Source organism: Hemicordylus capensis, chromosome 4 (assembly GCF_027244095.1).
Source record: "Hemicordylus capensis ecotype Gifberg chromosome 4, rHemCap1.1.pri, whole genome shotgun sequence".
In the NCBI taxonomy this organism is placed as follows: Eukaryota; Metazoa; Chordata; class Lepidosauria; order Squamata; family Cordylidae; genus Hemicordylus; species Hemicordylus capensis.
Window position 1 is genome coordinate 39678934 of NC_069660.1, and position 23106 is coordinate 39702039.

Here is a 23106-nt window from a genome sequence, read left to right on the forward strand (position 1 = left end):
AGGAGGGTGTTATGTATAAGGCATGGACCCATTCAGACAAAGAGTCGCTGTTCACGTAGAAGCGAGGCAATAGAATAGTAGGCATTTGTTTCTTAGATCTCAGATCATGTCAAGTATTGTTCAAAGGGGCTTATTGGGTTAATTCAACCCTTACCTCCATGTCTTCCATGATAACAGTATTACCTCCTACCCCTTCCACGTTTACTTCACGTGAAAGTGTAGACCTACTTTGAGGCAGATGGGCCCCGGGGAGGGTTGGTAAGGGGGAGGGGGTTTGGGGTTCAGAGACAGGAGGCAAGGCAGGGTGGTTTGGGATGAGAATAGACCCATTTTTGCTCCCAGGTTCCTGGGAGGCCTCTAAGGGATGTTCTTTTTCTACATTTTCATCCAAGCTGTTTTTAGGATCTGTCCCTTCTTCCACTAACATATTCTCTTCTGTCATGATACAATCATCAGTAACACCATTTTTGGCCAAGGTAGTTACTTCGTGTCCCTGTCGGGGGTCCTCTAGGATGCTTTTAATTTCTTCCATTTCCTCCTGTATGTTTCTTGTTCTTGCAGGCTGATAGCTGTAACTCAAGTCTATCGACTTAAGTTCTGCTGTATCTTCACTAATCTCGACTAGGACTAGGTCCAATCTTTCCACATCGGGGTCTTTCACTTTTGTGGACGTCTTCCCACCAGTGCACAAACGCTTATGTTGCAGCTACAATAAACCGGTTAATCTTTAAGGTGCTAACAAGATTCTTTTTCTGAGTCTGCTGTAATGGACTAATACAGGCTACCCAGGAGTGAAGACGCTGCCCTAAGTGCAGGGCATGGGTGGGCAAGAGTGGCACACGTGGCTTGCCCTCCTTACCATCCCCCCCCCCAATTTCTGTTTCAGAAATCTGATGTGTGGGACACGGCTCGCCCACCCAAAAATGCACTTTTGCCCCTTCTGTGCCTCAATATTTTTTTCTGGTCGCCACCCAGAACAGGAGTCCCTCCCATTTTATTGAATTCCCCTCTCCAAATCTAATAACCTATTTTCTCATCCCTACATACGTACCACTATATCCTTCCCCCACACAACACATGTCTTTTTCCACCAAAAAAATTGAGGAGTTGCTCCTCAAACTTCCCTCTGTCAAAGGTTGGGAGAGAGAGAGCATGCCAGACGCGGCCCAAGGTCATTCCTTGAACTTCTTGGCTGAGTGGGGATTTAAACCTGGGTTTCCCCTGGTCTTAGTGAAGTGTGCTGTCAAGTCAATGACGACTCCTGGCACCCACAGAGCCCTGTGGTTTTCTTTTGGTAGAATACAGGAAGGGGTTTACCACTGCCTCCTCCCACACAGTGGGAAATGATGCCTTTCAGCATCTTCCTATATCACTGCTGCCCAATATAGTATTTTTATTTATTTTATTTATTCTATTTATTTATTTTTGCATTTTTATACCGCCTTTCATTAAAATATAGCCCCAAGGCGGTTTACAAAAGTTAAAAACATACAATAAAAACACAATAAAAACAACATGCTAAGAGTATAAAAACATATAAAAACAGGCATAAAACAATACAACAAATAAAAACACCCAGAAGCAGCAGTAAAAACGATTATGTAAAAGCCTGGGTAAAAAGCCAAGTCTTTACAAGCTTTCTAAAAGCCATGATGGAGTCCGAGGAACGAATGGCCACCGGGAGAGCATTCCAGAGTCTGGGGGCAGCAACAGAGAAGGCCCTGTCCCGAGTGCACGACAGCCGGGCCTCTCTCATTGTCGGCACCCGGAGCAGGGCCCCCTCAGATGTCCTCGTCAAGCGGGCAGCAACCCTTGGGAGCAGGCAGTCCCTCAGGTATCCCGGGCCCAAACCATTTAGGGCTTTAAAGGTCAAAACCAGCACCTTGAATTGGACCCAGAAACGAACCGGTAGCCAGTGCAGCTCTTTCAAAATGGGGGTGATATGTTCCCAACGGGCAGCTCTGGATAAAACCCTCGCTGCCGCGTTTTGCACTAGCTGCAGTTTCCGGATATTCTTCAAGGGCAGCCCCACGTAGAGCGCGTTACAGTAATCCAGCCGCGATGTGACTAAGGCGTGGGTAACCGTGGCCAGATCTGCCTTCTCGAGAAAGGGACGCAGCTGGCGCACCAGCCGAAGCCGTGCAAAGGCACCCCTGGCCACCGCCTCCACCTGAGCTTCCAAAAGCAGAGCCGGGTCCAGTAGTACCCCCAAGCTGCGTACTTGCTCCTTCAAGGGAGTACCAGGGATTCGAACCGGCAACCTTCTGCTTGTTAGTCAAGTATTTCCCTGCTGTGCTACTTAAGGTGGCTCTCCAGGTCTTAGTACAACTCTAATCACAGCAGGACTCGTGAACTAGACTATGAGTGTGTTTGCCCAAAAGTTTACCCACCAATGGGCCGTAGCCAGATGATGGCATGGAGTGCTCCTGCCACTCCCCAAAATTCTTTCTCCCCAGCTGGTTTCGTGTGTTTGCGCAAGCGCCCCACCCGACCCGAGGCCACCACCAGGCGCTGAGCTGAGGAGAGTAGCTAAGGTGCTCCTAGGCAGCCTGCTGCGCCTGCGCTCCGCTTTCCCGCCGCGTTGCCGAGCGAGCCTCTGCTTTGTCTTTCCTCCCTCGGCGCCTTCTCAAAGAGAAAGTGCGAGCGAGGCAGCTAGGCAACACTGGGGGAACAAGGGCCAGCCACCACCACCAAGCACCAGAGAGTGACCCAGCAGCAGCACAGAGCACCAGAAACACGGAGGAGGAGAGAGAGTAGGACTAGTCTAATCCTCCCTCCAGATGGGCATATTATTGGGCAAGTTGGCTGTGTGTCTTGGTGGTGTAGCAAAGTTGGAGTGGGCCTGGAGCGAGATTTTAAAATGGGCCCCTCACTGCTGATTAACAAAGGAGACTTTTAACCATGCAATGTGATCCTATGTATGTTTTCTCATAAATCCTAACAAATTCAGTACAGTTTGCTTCCAGATAAGTGTATAGGGAATTGCAGCCTCAGGCATAAAATCTAACCACATTTAGCTGGAAGCAGGGGCATAGCTAGGGGAGAGGGAGCCCATGTTCATCCCTCTCTCTCTCTCTCTCTGGCAGCCCCCCAGAGTGAAGGAGATAATGAAGAAAATAGGGAGGGATGGAGCTAGAGGGCCCTTAGGAGCTGGGGGCCCGTGTTCTTTGAACTCTTTCATTCAATTATAGCTACGCCCCTGGCTGGAAGTACATTTCACTGAAACCTAAAGGACTTTGTAAATTTTTGTCATAAAACAAGCCACTTATAGGACTTTTTTTGATGGTTTTTTAATTTAAAAAATATTAAAAACCAACAATTTGCCCAATCCACTTCAATTTAAACATACATATTCCTCCCATACCTCTCTGCTCAAAACCAAAGCCCTATGCCCAGTCATTCCAGGTGTTCTAAGGCTGAGGCTGAAATGGGGTTGTTGTTTTTATGAAGGTAAAGGGCAGGTTCTTCCATACCGGGGTGGAACTACTTTTTAAAAAATATGTTTTTAAAAAAATTTAAAAAAAAATTAAAACCAGCAAATTCCATGATCTCCTTGGAAGAAGAATGGGATATAAAATGTAAAATAAAAAAAATTAAATTAAATATTCAGAGTCATTTCACTCTGCCCTACATCCCGCCCCCCCTTATATTAAAGCTCTATGGCAAGTAATCTCTAAATAGCCAGTGGAGGGGGAAACTACAGAAAGGAAATCACTTCCTAACTCAATTACTAAGCTTGAGGAGTTAAAAACTGTGTGGAGCTGTGGTGGGCAAGGGCAGCCAGCGGTGGCCGGCCTGCCTCCCTCCTTCCTTGCTGCCTGCCGGCACTCGAGTTCAGGCTTCAGGGAGGCCTGCATGGAGGCCTCTCTAGAAGACTTGCCCACCCGCTGAACAGCTGAGAGGCAGAGACTGAAGGGGCAGCAGCAGTTTGTAGGCTGCTTCACTCCCCTGGCCAGAGCAGGAGGGCTAGCAGCAGACAGGGCCAGCAGGTAAGACAAGGGGGGCTGGCTAAGGGGCCTGGGGGGGCCCAGGCCCTGGGGACCTAGAGACATTTGTCTCTCCTTGCTCAATAGAACTTACACCTAACTTACACCTAATATCTGTTTTCTTGATATTAAGTTATTATGCACAGGTGTGTGCGTGTGTTTACAGGTGAGGCAGGTTGCATGAGTAGGTGTGTGCCTATGTCTAGGGGTGAATCCAAGGCGGGGTGCAAGGGTGCAGTTGCACCCCCTGTGAATTTGTGTTGAGTCCCATTGAGATTGGCGGCAGCAGTGAGTAAAAAAAAAAGGCTTAACTTTTCTCCTGCTCTCTCTCAGCCTTATTGGCTCTGCTGGAGTCTTGTGCTCCAGTGCTCCTCCTCCCCCACCCCTTGGAATTTGTATGAAATTGGTAACTTTTTTTTCTGTAGTGTATAGACACACACACTATGTATATTTACTGTAGTATATAGACATACACTATAGTTGCATATGATTTTTGCTTAAATGTGATGTAGTCAATAGAAGAAATCAAACTGGATTGCTTGCTGCTGTGATAGGTGTTAAAAAATTGACATCGGCACATTTTGGCATAAGTATCCTTAACACCATGACCCAGTGCACATATTCTCCATCTGGCAAAACCCGTGTTTTGGGGTGAGAGAGCGAGTAGTTGCCTGCCTGTGTGGTTTATTTATTTATTTTTTAAATAATTTGGAGGTGAGTGTTACCTATACCTGCTTCATATTGGTGGTTCCCCCCCCCCTACACAGGAACTAAAACAGAAACACAGGTTTTGGGCGGTATAGAAATATTTTAAATAAATAAAACTATCATCATGACCTCAAAGCAAACATCTATCAGAAGCTTCTTTGCAAGAAATGATTCTAACATAGTTACTCCTGTCAGAGGCAATGTGGTGGCAACTTTACCAGATGAAGAAAGCACTGAATACGAGTCTTCCTCTAACACTGCTGATTTGAAAAGAGAAGTTACCACAGAGTTAATTAAAATGCAAGTGACGTTCCTGTAACCCACCAACAGACTTGGGTGAGTCCAATCCTGCCCAACCTTTTAAGTGCCATGAAGTCACAGAAAGGAACAGATACTATGTGAAGTGTATTGCTTGAAGTAATTCTGTTTTTAGTCGTCAATCAATTGCCTTCCAGAGTTGATTCAGGATGTGAGCAACGAGAAGCATTAGATGCCAATGGACTCTTTTTTTCAGTTGTTTGAACTTTTGATGAGCAGAGATGAGAAATTGCAAAACATTGTGGCAATGTTTCCTACAAATGCTACATACACTAGCCTTGCCATCCAAAATGAAATGATCCACATCATGGCTAAAACAATTGTGGAGAAGATTATGGCCCAGGCTGGCAAAAGTACTTTTATTGCATTGTTGGCTGATGAGACTAGGGACCAGGAAGACTTTGAAGATTTAGCAATTGCTCTCCATTACCTTGTAAACACGAAGCCAACAGAAAGATGTGTTGCTCTTTTAAAACTTGATGATCCACAAAATGCTCAAAGCATAGCAGCTGCAATTTTGTCAACACTGAGAGACTTAAAGTTAGACTTTGACAAGCTAATTGCTCAGTCATATGATGGCTCCTCTGTCATGAAAGGTGCATCTGGAGGTATTCAAGCCCTGATTTCAAAAGAGCTGGACCAAAACATTTTATTTCTGCATTGTTTTATTCATCAACTCCATTTGGTTGTAGTACGTGCAACTGAGGTTATACCAGAGGTGAGGGAATATGTTGTGCTCTGTGAACTGTTGAATGCATTTTTTAGGAAAGGGTGTGTTTCTCAGGCTTATGAAAGCGGTTCTTTAAAACACATGTTGGTGCAGCAATGGACTGGACATTTAGATTCGGTTATGGTTATACATTAAAACAAACAAAAAATTCTTTCCACACTTGAATTCATCAGTAAATCTCCTTCTGAAAACCTCGGTCATCTGAAAACGGAAGCTTTTTGGTTGCTCAAACATACCAGTATTCTTTCTTTTTCCTTTCTTACTGAAATGTGCAGAAATTACTGGGAAATTATGCAGAAATTACAGAAAAAAACCTGTTACATTATAGCTACAGGATAGGAATCTGGATACTGAGGCATCACTGAAACTCATTGACCATGTTGGGAGGCAGTTGCAAGAAATGCGAGATGGTACTGCTTTCAGGAATATGTTTGAAGCAGCTAAGAAAGCACATGGCTCTGCTGACCATGAAACACCATCATCAAAGCATCTCCGTAAACTCCTCAAAAATGTCTCTGGCAGCATTGTTGATGGTGAGGGTGTTAATTTTGAAGGCAGGAATGAAACTAAACAAGAGTTCAGAAGGCTTCATAACAGTGTCATTGACCACTGTGTTCAGGAACTGCAAAATAGATGCAAGGAGAGAGAGAATAATGTTCTAGTAGCTGCTTGCAAGCATTTGCTCCAGGATGGGTATGAGGGAAATTTGGAAACCACTATGTGAAATAGTGAAACACAGCTCAGACAACTCTAGGAAGTTAGACAAATAAGAGAAACCATCACTGATGCAATTTGCAAATGAGTTCACAGAACATGGATCTGCATTTCCTGGACTTGGGTGTCTTAGTTGAGGTTGCATTGACAATGCCAAGTAGCACTGCAACAGTAGAGAATTGCTTTTCTCATTTAACATCAGTTTTATATCCACAGACGGTCAATGCTATGTCAGTGTAAAGCTGATCTTGTCCTTTTAAGTTACAATAAGGACCTTACTGGTGTCCTAGACTTGGATGAACTTGTGTTACATTTTGCAGCAAGCGGAAAAAGAAGACTGCTGCTATAAACTTTTATTGTGATTGCTTAATTGGTTATTGATGACACTGTTCTCCTTTATGTATATGTATTTGAATTTTGGAAAATGACTGACAGTAAATGGTTCCCTCCCACAATTTGTTAGTGTAATCTTTGTCCTGACATGCGAGAGAGAGAGAGACTGTATGTACAGAATGTACGTGGCTGATGCTCTGCAAAGGGGATAAGTGGGCAGCCTTGGCTCATCAGCTGTTGCCATATAACCCAACCCCACACACTCTTGTGACTCCACCCCAAAATTTTTAAGCTGGCTACAGGCCTTGCCACCAGATTTCTTTTGCCCATAAAGGAAAGCATGGGGAACATGGACTCAAACATTTCCCACATCTAGTGAACCACCCAGTATGCACTAACATCTACTACTCATGCATGATCTCAGCAGCCCATTGGGATTTGAACTGTGTAGATGTGTGGGAGCTGATGCATAGAAGATCCTGATCCTGACTTTGGGTGGAGTGATGGACTTTGGTGACCACCTGATTCCTTCCAGTTATATTCCTCTTTGGAGGTTTCCAAAACAGCATGAGCAAATGTCACAAGCATCATGTGCCATTCACAGCTGAAGACATATGCTACTCGTTCATTATCAATTTCTTTGTCATCACATGGATAAAGAAATCTCAACATTAACAAACAAACAAAAAACACCCCAGGAGTAAGACAGCAAGGAAAACTATAGAAAGTGGGGAGGGAGCCCACTGTCCCACTTTGCACAGTGCCCCTGAGAAAATAAAAGCCAACGTGATAGAATTCTCGATTTCTGTGCAATGCTGCTTCTAACTTAAGAAAGTCCACTGAAGGTGCCTTGCCCAAGAACCCCCCAAAATCTCTGAGCCACCACTAAGAAACAGTTGCCGCATTTAAAGATGATAAATCCCCAGAGCTGTGGTAGAAGGTTATGCAGATAAAACAGTACTTCCAACACTTAAGCTTGAACACAGAATGCTGCAGTATGGTTGTTGTAAATACACTTTATGCAATCTCTGGAAAGTTCAGAAATTTGGTTTTTAAAAAACACAACTTATTCCAGGGTGGAACTGCCCATAATTTTTGTGAGGAAAATATATTGTAGATCCAAACAAATTTATTTGAAAAGGATAACATTTGATTATCACATGGTGATGTTTTAATGACACCAGAAACCATCTACTTCAGATATTGTATTAATAGTTATCACTGATAACACTTTATATGCACATGATAGATAAACAGAAAATTCAACACAATTTTTAATGTTTTAGTATTCAAAACAATGGATACAAGTCACAACTTCTGAGTCTCTAGTAAAATGCCTCTGAAGTGTCCCCAAAATATATTTTCAGTATAGCAATTCACTTATATTGGACAAAGTAATGTAGTGCACGTGAGACATGATGGGTCAAACATGCCCTTGCCCAAGTGCTTCCTCTCAGTGTGGCCACTTTACTGTGTCTTGCAGAACTCAGGGCCCCAGGAGATGATATATTTAATGTATTATTTCCTCTGTGTTTTTCATTCCTTTAAAATAAAAACTGCACCCAGCTGCTGAATAAGGTAGGAGGAAAAACACTTATTCGACCTGGGAGTCTAGCTCAGTGTTTCTCAACATTTTTGGCATCATGGACTGGTACATTCTTCATGTGCAGTTTCCTGCACCAGCAGTTAGTAAAGGGGTCACTCCAGGCCCCACAAAACAATTTTGGGCCGGTAGGGGCCACCACCGGGAGCTCTCAAGAGCTCATTTCCAGGCAGCCATTGTTGCTGGATAATGTTCATTTGAGGAAGCTAAATGAACATTATCCAGCAGCGAGGGCAGCCTGCCTAGAAATAAGCTCCGGAGAGCTTGCCCAGGCTCCATGGATCCCAGGCCCCACCCCTCTACATGTGACAGACTAATACCCAACAGCTCATGGACCGGAGGTTGAGAAACACTGGTCTAGTGGATGATCACTGTCAGCACCCTCTATCTTGTTTTTCAAGGTGTGTTTTGGGATTGTTGTTTTCAGACGATCAAAAACCAGGTGTGCACACAACTCCCAAAATTGGGTAGGATGCTTCTCCTAGCCACTTAAATGCTCATGTGAACAAGCCTAAAAAAAGAAGCAGCAAAGTGGGCACTGGGTGCATAGGAATGCATAGGAATGTTGCTCTGAGTCAATCTTACTAGAGGCAATGGCACGCACATGCCACACATCCAAAGGCTGGCTGCCACTCCCTAGTAACAGGTTCCCTGATGCCTAAACCTAGCTGCAGTGTGCACCCGTGACATGGATTCTTCCATTTTAAGCAGAATTTGTTCTATAATGTTATGTCTGTGTGCCGATGAGACAAATGGACAAGTCTCCTCTCCCAGAATACTGTCACATTTGTCTAGCATACAGCACGAGGTAATACAAACTATTTCCAAGATGATTTTCCTCTTCACCACCGTATGCTCCTTTGTGCTCTTATGAATACAGAATGTTTCCTCTTTGTTACTGGTGGAGGCACATTTACTACAATGTCAGAGTCACACCTTGTGTCCCAGGAAACTCGTGAAAATGCCTGCTTGTCCTTCACATTTTCAGCAAATGCTCTCAGGTAGAAAAAATCCATTCTCAAGATATTTCTCTCACACAGCTCATTGGAAGGCATGACTTTCCTAAAAAACTGCTCAACCCTAGCATTTTTGCAAGCAACCAACATCTTCGTATTGACAAGTTTTGACTGTGCATAGAGGATCCGGAATCGCCGTCTGAATTGTGCCACTTCAGGACCAGAAAGAATTAAAATATTGCTGCTGCTCAGGTTTCCATCAGTCCAAATAAAACTGAAAAATAAGAGAATGCAGTTAGCAACAAATCTAAACCCTGTGGCTGACATTATGTGTGTGGTGTTATGTGTACATTGCAGTATAACATTCACAGATGTGCAAGAGTGCTGTTGCACTAAACACATGCATGTGCAAATGTGATGGTGAAATGTACCCCCTCTCTCCCATCCCATGCTGCAATCTCATGATTTTGAAATATATTTCACAGTGATTTAGAGCGAGAAGGTTCATACATATTATTATTTATTTATTTACAAAGACAGGTGTTATTGACTGGTTTGTTTTATCCAGACATCGAGTCCTTCCCAAGGACCTGGGATGGCTGGACTTTATTATCAATGTTTTTGCTGTTGTTAGAGATACCGTCGCAAAATATAGGCTGTTCCCAGTAAAGTTGCTTTTTGTAATTAGCTGATGGTGATTTCTGTGGCCCCTATGGTGTTGAGGTGCTCTTCAAGTTATTTGGGAATTGCACCCAGGGTGCCAGTTACCACTGGGATTATTTTGGTCTTTTTCTGCCATAGCCTTTCAATTTCAATTTGTAGATCTTTGTATTTTGTGATTTTTTTCTATTTCTTTTTCTTCTATTCTGCTATCCCCTGGTATTGCTATGTCGATTATTTTAACTTGTTTTTCTTTCTTCTTGACTACAGTTATATCTGGTATATTGTGTGGCAGATGTTTGTCTGTTTGTAGTCGCAAGTCCCATAATATTTTAGCATCTTTGTTTTCTACAACATTTTCAATTTTATGGTCCCACCAATTTTTGGCTACAGCTAGCTTGTATTTTTTGCAGATGTTCCAGTGTATCATCCCTGCTACCTTATCATGCCTTTGTTTGTAGTCAGTCTCTGTAATCTTATTACAACAGCTGATTAGGTGGTCCACTGTTTCATCTGCTTCTTTACAAAGGTGGCACTTGCTGTTTGTTGTTGACTTTTTGACTTTTGCTCTTATTGCATTTGTTCTTAGTGCCTGTTCCTGTGCAGCCAGTATTAAACCCTCTGTTTCTTTCTTCAAGTTGCCATTCTTAAGCCATTGCCAGGTCTTGGTGATGTCTGATTTTCTACTTATATTGTACAAATATTGACCATGCAGTGGCTTATTTCTCCATTTTTCTGCTCGGTTCTTGACTTGTTCTTTCTTGTAGGCCTGCTTTGTTTCATTGGTGTTGAATAGTTTCTCGTTATTGACCATTTTAAGTGCATCTTCTTCACTGACCTTTATATATTCTTCAAGGCCTCTTTTCTCCTCCTCTACTGTTTGATGGACTTGCAGAATTCCTCTTCCACCTGAGCTGCGAGGGAGGTATAGCCTATCAACATCACTGCAGGGGTGCAGAGCATGATTGATGGTCATATTTTCTTGGTCTTACGATCTAGCATCTCTAGCTCTGCCTGGGTCCAGTCTATTATTCCTGCAGTGTATCTGATAACAGGTATAGCCCAGGTGTTATGACTTGTATGGTGTTCCCGCCATTGAGTTTGGACTTGAGGATTTTTCTAACTCTCCTGATGTATTCACTTCCCATTTTTCTTTTAACTTCAGTGTATTTGTAATGTTCTTTCTCTTCCAGGTTCTTGATGTTGCTTCCATTGGGCAGTTCTATTCCTTCTGTTTTTCTTATTTTTCCTCTGTTCATTATTAATGCAGCACACTTGTCTAGTCCAAACTCCATTGCTATATCACTACTGAATATACGGAGATTGTTTAGCAGTGATTCGATTTCTGACTGGGACTTTCCATACAACTTCAGATCGTCCATGTACAGCAGATGGTTGATTTGACTTGATGTTTTAGATGTTTGGTATCTGAGGCCTGTTTTGTTTAGTATTTATGAAAGTGGAGTCATGGTGATTACAAACAACAGAGGGGATAGTTGGAAGATACCTCTTCTAATCAGGGGCATAACTATAATAGGGCAAGAGGAGACAGTTGTCTAGGGGCCCGTTGCCTTGAGGGGCCCCCCAGAGATAAGTCACATGACTGCCCACCCATCCAGGCTTCATTCATTATAATTTACTTCTGAGAAAAATTTGTTCTTTTTTCATGCCACGCTGCCATATCCTTCTCTCTCTCCCTCCTCCTTCCCCTACACCCTTTTGCCTCGTTACCAGGCATAGGCTCCTCCCCCCCTCCGCTCTCATTGGCTGGGTGCCACACGTGAGAGGCACATGATCCTCAGCAGCTGCCTTGAACACACAGGTGGGAGTGAGGTGAGTAACAAAGAGATCATTGCAGGCACCTGTGAGCCTCCGCCCGCCCGTGACCATCCCCAATTTTTGGAGGCCGCTCTTTGTGTTCCTTCCCGGCCTTGCTGCTGCCAGCCAGGAGAAGGAGAGGAAGGCAGTGAGCAGCCCATTTTATAATCTTGTCCCTGGGCCCACTCCAACCTTGCTACACCCCTGCTTCTAATGCTAACCTGTCCAAGTGTCTCACCATTGATTGTTAACTGTGTACTCCACATGCTCATTGCTTTTTTAATATAAATATCTGAATGTTTTTGCTGACACCAGTTGTTTCTAAACATTTTAGTATCCATGTGTGAGGCAATGAGTCGAAGGCTTTCTTGTAGTCAATCCATGCAACACTTAGATTGGTTTTTCTTCTCTTGCAATTTTCTAAAATCATTTTGTCAATCAGCAGCTGATCTTTTGTGCCTCTGGTGTTCGGGCAATTTCCTTTCTGTTCAACTGGAAGCTGTTTGTTAATTAATAAGTGTTGCATCACTTCATCTGCTATTATTCCAGTTAATAATTTGAACATGGTTGGAAGGCAGGTTATCGGTCTATAATTACTGGGAACTGCACCTTTTGCTGGGTCTTTCATTATGAGATGGGTTTTCCCAGTTCTTAGCCATTGTTCAATATCACCTCCTTGCAAAATGTGATTGAACTGTTTTGATAGTTGTTTATGAAGGCTTGTTAGGTGTTTAAGCCAAAAGCCATGCAGTTCATCGTCACCTGGTGCAGTCCAATTTTTAATTTTCTTTGCTCTTTCACTCATTAATTCTGGTGTTATTAGATCTTGCATTTGTTGGTTACATTTTTTGACCTTTTTCACCCAGCCTGCTTTTTTATTATAATCTATTGGATTGTCCCATAATTTCCCCCAGAATTGCACTGTTTCTTCTTTATTTGGTGTTTCTACGTTTCTTGCAGTTTCTCCTTCTCGGCTTTGGTAGAAACGTCTCTGATTCGACTGGAATTGGAGATTTGCCTGTGTTGTGACACTGCTGTTATTTGCTGCTGTGTTGTGACACTGCTGTTATTTGCTGCTTTATTATTTCCAGGACTTCTCTAATTTTCCTTGAATCTAGGTGGTATTTTTGGATCAGATACTGTTTGGTATTTTCATTCTTCACCTTCTTGTCTTTCATATCTTTCAATTTACTAGCATCTTATCTAAGCCTGGCAATTTTATTTTCTAATCTAATCTTCCATTTAGGTGATGTACTACTTTTTTTTTTTACAGGTCCACTGATCTTATATCCAAGCTCTTGTGTTGTTATTTTTGCTGTACTGTACATTAGTTGGTTTGTTTCTTGCAAATTATTGGTTGTTATTTCTGCAAGTGTAGCATTTACATCTTTTAATGCCTGAGCAAGTTGCTTTTTGGCAACTGTTTTTAGAGCTGGAAGCCAAACCCTGGTGGCTGTTTGGTTCATGTGCTCAGTTATTTTTTACTTTAGTTCTTGTTGCTTTTCTGTTAAATGGCATTCGGGTTTTTGGGGTGAAGGCAAAGAGGAGGTTGCCTGGTTTTGATTTCGAAACAGTTCAGCAACAGTGGCATCCTCTATTTCCAACACCTCCTCCACCTGCACCTGAGCCACTTCTTCAGTTGGTGGTAATTCTTCTTCCATATCTTGAGCCTGTGTTGCTCTTTGCAGTTCTTCCAGCTCAACTTCTGTGAATACTTTATTTCTTATTATGAATCTTCTCTGGTCTGCTAGCCTTTGTTCTGTTATTTCTGTATCTGGATGCTTCTCTTTCCAAATTTGGTACATTCTTTTTAAATAACCTCTTCTAGTTGGACTAGACTTGTAATAGATCATTATTTCCTTGTTGGCATTTTTCGTATATTTCTTTCGGTTAAGCAACATTTCTTCTAGTAACCTTGCAGTCTCCAGCCCTGGTTGCTCAACTGAAGATCCTGAGTCCTGTAGCCCACTTGCCACCAGATGTCCAGGGACTCCAGCACCTGGCGCGGTCCTTGTTGACCCGGGCGATGACCGATCTGGTATAGATTTATTAAAGTTATGTCTCACCATATTGTTGATGGGAGAGGCACTCTTTGTCTGGCTCCTCTGGTGAGACCTGTCTAGTATGTTTGGACCTCTGGCATAGCTCTCACCTTCCTCAGAGCACGCAAGCCCCACAACCACGCCAAGGTTGTACCTCATTGGGCACTATTAATTATTATTATTATTAATTTGACTGATAGTGCCTCACTGGGCACTATTAATTATTATTATTATTATTATTATTATTAATTTGATTTCTATACCACCCTTCCAAAAATGGCTCAGAGAAGTTTACACAGAGAGATAATAAATAAATAAGATGGATCCCTGTCCCCAACGGGCTCACAATCTAAAAAGAAACATAAGACAAGACACCAGGAACAGTCACTGGAGGTACTGTGCTGGGGGTGGATAGGGCCAGTTACTCTCCCCCTGCTAAATAAAAAGAATCACCATGTTAAAAGGTGCCTCTTTGCCAAGTTAGCAGGGGTTATAACCATTTACCAAGAAATAATTTGTCATGGTACACATAAAGCCATTTGATAAACCAGTCATTCATATTGTACTGCCCCTTACCACATTTCTGTACCTGCTCAGAAATCAGGAAGCAGACAAGTGGAAGCAAGCATGAATTGTCCCCTTTGTTAAGCAGGGTCTGCTCTGGTTGCATTTGAATGGGAGACTACATGTGTTAGCACTGTAAGATATTCCCTTTAGGGGATGGGGCCATTCTGGTAAGACTAGGGCACCTGCATGCTTGCATGTAGAAGGTTACAAGTTCCCTCCCTTGCATCTCCAAGATAGGGCTGAGGATTCCTTCCTGCAACCTGGGAGAAGCCGCTGTCAGTCTGTGTAGACAATACTGAGCTAGATGAACCAATGGTCTGACTCGGTAGAAGGCAGCTTCCTATGTTCCTATGCCTATCACCAGTTAGCAAATTGAGACAGATGACCAGGTTAGCAAAGTTCACTGCAGGAGGTTACCACTTGGCAAAGATAATCTGTATTCATTCACTCTTAACCTAAAATGTAGAAGATTCCTATTATGAATATGTGCTCCCCCTAGATCCAGACCCCTGTGTGTGCTATGCACATTCACTTCCAACAAGCATCCCATTTGCTTTGGAGGAAGGCAATTCCATAAAGGAAGGAAAGGCAAGGAAAATCACCCAAAGATAACATTTGTTTATGCAAATACTACACAAATGATGTTAGCAATAGGCAAATGTATTACAGAAGTTACATCCTCTGATCTCTGAAACCAAGAGAATCACAGGCAATGTGTTTGTGAAAGGTAGAAAGACTTGCCTGTAGGAACCTGTTGTCACTCTGATGCCATCAACCAACATGAACTTTTCACGGGCCTTCCCAAGTAATTTAATTCCAGATCTTGTGTAGAATGTTCTTCCAGTAATACTCCGGACCCTGAGGAACTGTTCCAAAGAGGGGTGGGGTGGGGGGTGGGGGAGATGACAATGCACAAATGTTATCAACTAGTGTCATTATTAACTGAACATGCATGTGTGAATATTAAGTGAACATGCATGAGTCTCGGTCTTCCCTCTGTGAGCTCTTGCACAGCTCCTGAAGAAAAGAAACACACTATGGCACTCAAGTTCTTTGCCCATGCAGAAAGCTCTTCATTAACCAGCTAAACGCATTAGCCTAGTAATTAATTTGACACTGGATTTTTAAGAAGAAATGGTTTCAAGCATCTACATTTGCAGATTATAATGCATTTTTCTCTGGAGATTTTGATGCAAGAATCACTAGAGACACAGGGCTAAATCACACATCACATTAAACATGAGTCTGGCTGCCTTACGTTTTATTCCCTAAATAGCAACCACAGGAGGACAGGAGATCTGGATTGGAACCATGCTGGGGCAAAGAGTTAAAGTCTCAACCTGGTGGATTGCCTGCTTCCCACAGTTGCTATTTAGGAAATGAAAACCAAGCACACCCAGGAAAAATATGTGCAGTTTTCGCCAACAGTATACAATTTGAGAGAAAATTGATTTTCTGCTTAATGCACTTTAATGGACAGATTAGGGCCCTATAAAATCTGGTTATGGACTTGGTAGCACTGACCTTTTCCTGTTCCAATTCAACTCCCAGATCTTTGCACATTTTCAGAAAGTAGGGAAAGGTAACTTGATCCAAGAGGATGTACACTTTAACTTCCCGCTTCCTACAGACTTCTAGGAGATCGCTGAAGATATCGCTATCTGTGAAGAAATCCATAACCAGAGCAATGACCTGCAACAAGTTTTTTAAATTTTTTATTTATTATTATTATTATTATTTTATTTATTATTTATTAACAACAACATTTCTAGACCACCCCATCCAAAGGCTCTGGGTGATGCACAAATTTAAAAAAACATAAAAACAAACACCATTTAAAACACACTGCTTAAAACAATATAAACACAATTTTAAAACTGTTCAGAACCAATTAAAATACTTAAAAACAATTTCGTTTATTAAGTTACAAGTGGAAAGTTAATTTTGCTGAATGTGTGTAGATTTCAGACATGAAGGGCGATCATCTGAGCTACTCCTGTTTCCGGTTGCAATTGAGTAGATGTTTGCACCCATAGTGGACATGAGACTTTAGCTGGCTCAGCCCAAGCTGAGAATCTTTACTTCTAGCAAAAATCCGGTATCTTTAACACCTGAGTTGCAAGACAAACATAAATTCATACAGGTGCCTTTTGGCATAGCAATACAGTCCCGGAGACTGCTGCGCCTGTTGAATTGCTACCTGTCCTGCAGCTGTTTAAAGAGAGTTTGTCGGGAGAAAGGTGGCAATGCTAGCGATGTTGCCCAATCCTATGCACATTAAGTAAATCTGGCTATATGCATGAGCTTGCTCCCAGACAAGCGAGCACAGGATTGCAACCTAAAGCTGCAATAGGCTTGCGCTGTAAATCCTGGTATCCAAAGTGGCCGATGAGGAAGAAGAGAAAATGCGCGTTTGGGCCCAGCAGCTATCTTACCTCCCGGGCCGATCGGATCTGCTTGCGCACCGCTTCCTTGCAGGGGTAGACGGTCTCGCCAAAGCTGGGCTGGAAATGCGTCTCCACCCGCGTGAGCCCCCGAAAAGAGCCGCTGACGAAGGCCGGCCAGCCCAGCTCCAGCACTGGCGGCTCCACGTCGGACTGCACCGGGAAGTAGGTGAGCGACGAGCAATCCAGAGAGCCGTTCAGCGGCTGATCCGCGCCTGCCGAGGAGGAGTTTTCCTCGGCGCCGGGCGGCGGCACAGCGGCGCGCAGGATGGCCTGGATCTCGGGCTCCGAGAGGAAGGCGCGCATCTCCTCGCGGCGCAGGAAGGCTCGGAAAGCGGCCCGCCCGCCGGCGATGAGCTCCTCCAGCGCCAGGCGCTGCGCCTCGCTGTAGGCCTGGGGCGGGCTGGGCTCCCAGCAGCGCAGGAACCCTCGGAAGGGCGCATCGTCCAGGCACTGCGACTGGTTCGCCATGGGCCGCCCGCCGCTACCCTGCCAGAATCGCGCTCCCGGGACAACGGAGAGGAGCGGAGGCATCCACTTCCTCTAGGGAGTTTCCACACATATATACACACCCACACAGCCCTCGTCCCTCGAAGACTTTCCCTGCGCCTCCAACTTTCCCACGTTGGCTCCGAATGAATGAATGGGTGACTAAAAGCGTTTGGGATATACTGTTACAGAGTTCAAACCAGTCACCCGCTGCACTCCCTGCACCCCTAATCCGGCGTGTCTGCATTGAGATAGAAGGACCATGCAACCGCTGCTGCCGCTTAACTGGTTTTTGAGTCTCACCCCGCAGGCGCCTTTCCTTAGCGGCACTCCAGATCAAGACATTGACTCAAGATCGGCTGCTGTGAAACGGGATTAGGATGCAGAGGACGGAGGGAGAAAGACACGGCAACGGCTCCCCTGGGAAACCGGCCTCTCTACTCTTCGAGACTACAGTTTGGGCAAGAGCTTGTTTCACACACGCGAGGAAAGCGAAATCTCGCTACGCCTATCTCGAAAAAGCTAGTAAACTGAAAAGGAGGCTAAATGAGAACTCGCTGTTCCCCGACATCTCGTTTGAAATACCCGGCTGGTTTGGTTTTCCGTCCTTCAACCTGGGAGAACCATTCAGGAGCTTGTTGTCACTACTCACCTATAGAGTCTGAAATCGCTACGACCCCGTTTTATCACCTCAGCTGCTGTTTGCGTTAATGAAGGGAGATCTGTAATTTGGATCGCCCGTTTTTAAATTTAACCCCCCCCCCAAAAAAAAAAATGGAGAAAGAGGAACATTGGGTTAGGGACAGGGTCTTTTAAACGTTTTACATTTTATTTATTTTATTGTTAAATTTATATACCGCCTTTCATTAAAAACAATCCCAAGACATCTGTCTCTCCCGCCCACCCCACAAAAAGCAGTTGCAGAACAACAAATAGTGAAAAGCAAGGAGGAGGATTAAACCTCCCATTCTCAGATGTGGCCCCCATCGGGTCCTTCTCCCAGCAACTGACGTTCATTTTTTAAAAGATGGGGCAGATTCTAACTGTAGCTCTCCCATCCCATGCAATCCCATGCCTAGTTTCAGTTGCAGCCCAAGACCTTGTGAGGCAAAGAGATGCCAATTGGCACCCTCTTCCCATTTTCCATTCCAGGCAAGGAGATGCCAGTTGGCACCCTCTTCCCATTCTCCATGCAGTGGTCACGATAGCCACAGGCACTCAGGGCTGGCCTAAGGATTGTTGGTGTCCCAGACAAAGCTTGGCCTTGGCACTCCCTGCCCCCTTCCTCCATGCAGGTGAGCACCTCACACCAGGCAGGGGGGACAGCCCCTGTTGCCCTCCTGCCCACCTGCTGCTTCTGGGCAGAGTGGCATGGCAACATGATTATTACGTGCTGCAGCAGGTTGTCTGCCCAGCAGGAGTGGTGGGTGGAGGCCACAAGAGGAGGAATGGGCAGGTGGGCAACAGGGATGGGGAGTACCAACTTGGTCAGGTGGCATGTGACCCAGATCTTCAGTGCTCCTCCCTGCTTGGTCAGCTAGCTAGTGGATGGGCCAGTCCGGCAGGCACAGTTTGATTCTGAGGTGGTAGTGGCAGTAAAAAGGTCAGAAGCAGCTCTTGTACCACTCACACCTTCTCTGATGGCAGGTGTGGCAGAGCAAGATAGGGGAGATGGCAGAGGGCCTCCTCTGAACCTGTTCTAGTCGATCCTGTTGGCACCCCAGGAACTTGCTCCTTGCGGCAACCACCTCACCTTGATTCATGGCAGGCCTGCCCCTGACTAGTTTGGCCGTAAGTCAACAGCTGTGAGAGTCACACCTTGCACTATTACAGCTATACAAGAAGTTCTTTGTGAGAAGCAGGATTCCCTGCCAGCACTATGATTTTAAAGCGTCACAAGAGATAAATTGCAAGGCTGTATTTGGAATGTATTTCAAATCACTTCTCGCATGGCTACATTACAAGCTACCACACCTCTGGGTGCTTCCACAGGTGAATCAGGCACAAGTAGCAAGTTGTGCAAGTTACAGAGTATTGACTAAGGTGGATTTGATGGTTTTCAGTAGGCAGCTTTGGACACTGAAATTTCCTTCATTAGGAAGAGGACTGGTATGAGAGAGACTCTGGATACAGCATGTGAATGCCAGTCAACATAGTACTGTCCCTCTATACAAAATGCTTTTGTGAAATAAACTCAAGAACAAAAACCTAGCCCACTCTAGCTGCTTTGCAGTAGTCCCACAAACAAAACCCATTTTGGCTTGCAGCACTCAGCAGATGTTTCACGTAATGATCCATTGCTTATAAGAGATAGGAAGAAGGGGCTATCAAGTTATGAACAGTGGAGGAGTGCTGCTGAGGTGGGATGAGGGACTTTCACATCAAGCATATATTGAAATTCTATAGAACACAAACCCCCTGCTGCATAAGGCACTTGACACAAAATTAAGCTTCCTGAGAACCACTGCGTGCATTTGAACAAAAAGCAAGTTTCTAGCCCTTATGCTTGAAAGTATGTGCACTGCATACTCGAATGTCAGAAACGTGAGGTGGGGCTGCGTTTTCAGCGACATCAGTGCCACAGAAGGCCCCTTGCCCACCTATAACTAGCAAAAACCAAACACAGCAGTAGCTCTTTGCTGGTGTCTACCTTGAGTGTCTTTTTAGACTGTGAACTCTTTTGGGGCAGGGAATAATCCTGTTATTTTTCTGTGTAAACGGCTTTGAGAACTTCTGCTGAAAAGCAGTAGGAAACACACAACACTGAAAGAGTTGTATGGAACAACTGAGCTTATTAGAATGAGCTATGGAAGTATCTATATATTTCGAGTGCTGGACTAGGACCGGGGAGACCCGAGTTCAAATCCCCATTCAGCCATGAGACTTGCTGGGTGACTCTGGGCCAGTCACTTCTCTCTCAGCCTAACCTACTTCACAGGGTTGTTGTGAGAAGAAACTGAAATATGTAGTACACTGCTCTGGGATCTGTGGAGAAATAACGGGATATAAATGTAATAATAATAATAATAATAATAATCCCCCAGTGAGGCACAACCTTGGCGTGGTTGTTGGGCTTGTGTGCTCTGAGGAAGGTGAGAGCTATGCCAGAGGTCCAGCCATACTGGGCAGGTCTCACCAGAGGAGCCAGACAAAGAGTGCCTCTCCCATCAACAATATGGTGAGACGTAACATTAATAAATCTATACCAGATTGGTCGTCGCCCGGGTCAACAAGGACCGTGCCAGGTGCTATAGTTCCTGGACATCTGGTGGCAAGTTGAACAACCAGGGCTGGAGACTGCAAGGTTACTGGAAGAAACGTCGCTTAACCGAAAGAAATATACGAAAAATGCCAACAAGGAAATAATGATCTGCTATTACAAGTCTAGTCCAACTAGAAGAGGTTATTTAAAAAGAATGTACCAAATTTGGAAAGAGAAGCATCCAGATACAGAAATAACAGAACAAAGGCTAGCAGAAAAGAGAAGATTCATAATAAGAAATAAAGTATTCACAGGAGTTGAGCTGGAAGAACTGCAAAGAGCAACACAGGCTCAAGATATGGAAGAAGAATTACCACCAACTGAAGCAGTTGCTCAGGCGCAGGTGGAGGAGGTATTGGAAATCGAGGATACCACTGTTGCTGAACTGTTTCAAAATCAAAACCAGGCAACCTCCCCTTTGCCTTCACCTCAAAAACCCGAATGCCGTTTAACAGAAAACCAACAAGAACTAAAGCAAAAAATAACTGAGCACATGAACCAAACAATCACCAGGGTTCGACTTCTAGCTCTAAAAACAGTTGCCAAAAAGCAACTTGCTCAGGCATTAAAAGATGTCAATGCTGCACTTGCAGAAATAACAACCAATAATTTGCAAGAAACAAACCAACTAATGTACAGTGCAGCAACAATAACAACACAAGAGCTCGGATATAAGATCAGTGGACCTGTAAAAAAGAAAGTAGTACATCACCTAAATGGAAGATTAGATTAGAAAATAAAATCTCCAGGCTTAGATCAGATGCTAGTAAATTGAAAGATATGAAAGACAAGAAGGTGAAGAATGAAAACACCAAACAGTATCTGATCCAACAATACCACCTAGATTCAAGGAAAATTAGAGAAGTCCTGGAAATAATAAAGCAGCAAATAACAGCAGTGTCAAAGATTAGCAGATATGAAGCCAGAATTACACAACACAGGCAGAATCTCCAATTCCAGTCGAATCAGAGACGTTTCTACCAAAGCCGAGAAGGAGAAACTGCAAGAAACGTAGAAACACCAAATAAAGAAGAAACAATGCAATTCTGGGGGAAATTATGGGACAACCCAATAGAGTATAATATAAAAGCAGGCTGGATGAAAGCGGTCAAAAAATGTAACCAACAAATGCAAGATCTAATAATAACACCAGAATTAAGAGCAAAGAAAATTAAATACTGGACTGCGCCAGGCCACGATGAACTGCATGGCTTTTGGCTTAAACACCTAACAAGCCTTCATAAACAACTATCAAAACAGTTCAATCACATTTTGCAAGGCGGTGATATTGAACAATGGCTAACAACTGGGAAAACCCATCTCATAATGAAAGACCCAGCAAAAGGTGCAGTTCCCAGTAATTATAGACCGATAACCTGCCTTCCAACCATGTTCAAATTATTAACTGGAATAATAGCAGATGAAGTGATGCAACACTTATTAATTAACAAACAGCTTCCAGTTGAACAGAAAGGAAATAGCCCGAACACCAGAGGCACAAAAGATCAGCTGCTGATTGACAAAATGATTTTAGAAAACTGCAAAAGAAGAAAAACAAATCTAAGTGATGCATGGATTGACTACAAGAAAGCCTTTGACTCATTGCCTCACACATGGATACTAAAATGTTTAGAAATAACTGTTGTCAGCAAAAACATTCAGATATTTATTTTTTTAAATAGCAATGAGCATGTGGAGTACACAGTTAACAAACAATGGCGAGACACTTAGACAGGTTAGCATTAGAAGAGGCATTTTCCAAGGGGACTCACTATCCCCTCTGTTGTTTGTAATCGCCATGACCCCACTTTCACAAATACTAAACAAAACAGGCCTCAGATACCAAACATCTAAAATATCAAGTCAAATCAACCATCTGCTGTACATGGACTATCTGAAGTTGTATGGAAAGTCCCAGTCAGAAATCGAATCACTGCTAAACACCATCCATATATTCAGTAGCGATATAGCAATGGAGTTTGAACTAGACAAGTGTGCTGCATTAATAATGAACAGAGGGAAAATAAGAAAAACAAAAGGAATAGAACTGCCCAATGGAAGCAACATCAAGAACCTGGAAGAGAAAGAACATTACAAATACTTGGGCATTCTCCAGGCTGATAACATTGCAGACACTGAAGTTAAAAGAAAAATGGGAAGTGAATACATCAGGAGAGTTAGAAAAATCCTCAAGTCCAAACTCAATGGTGGGAACACCATACAAGCCATAAACACCTGGGCTACACCTGTTATCAGATACGCTGCAGGAATAATAGACTGGACCCAGTCAGAGCTAGAGACACTGGATCGTAAGACCAGGAAAATCATGACCATCAATCATGCTCTGCACCCCCGCAGTGATGCCGATAGGCTATACCTCCCTCGCAGCTCAGGTGGAAGAGGAATGCTGCAAGTCCAATCAAACAGTAGAGGAGGAGAAAAGAGGCCTTGAAGAACATATCAAGGACAGTGAAGA

At 43.8% G+C, this 23106-nt stretch overlaps 1 protein-coding gene across 1 annotated transcript; it reads right to left on the reverse strand.

Moving 5' to 3' along the window:
• Positions 1-7981: 7981 nt before the first annotated feature.
• On the reverse strand, positions 7982-17860 carry LOC128353015 (protein FAM83D-B-like). Its single transcript, XM_053313658.1, has 4 exons — positions 16871-17860; positions 15960-16127; positions 15177-15301; positions 7982-9622 (listed from the first exon to the last, which is right to left on the reverse strand). Exons 1-4 carry the CDS (start codon positions 17411-17413, stop codon positions 9235-9237), a joined length of 1224 nt encoding a protein of 407 aa, XP_053169633.1. The 5' UTR covers positions 17414-17860; the 3' UTR covers positions 7982-9234.
• Positions 17861-23106: the final 5246 nt, after the last annotated feature.

What these genes read in the sequence shown, in the direction of transcription:
- LOC128353015 (XM_053313658.1), bottom strand. Translation starts at nt 17,413, where the DNA reads ATGCCTCCGCTCCTCTCCGTTGTCCCGGGAGCGCGATTCTGGCAGGGT. An exon ending in AGATCCGATCGGCCCGGGAG is followed by an intron (nt 16,128 to 16,870) that starts GTAAGATAGCTG and finishes AACTTGTTGCAG; the next exon opens with GTCATTGCTCTGGTTATGGA. An exon ending in TTGAATTGGAACAGGAAAAG is followed by an intron (nt 15,302 to 15,959) that starts GTCAGTGCTACC and finishes TCTTTGGAACAG; the next exon opens with TTCCTCAGGGTCCGGAGTAT.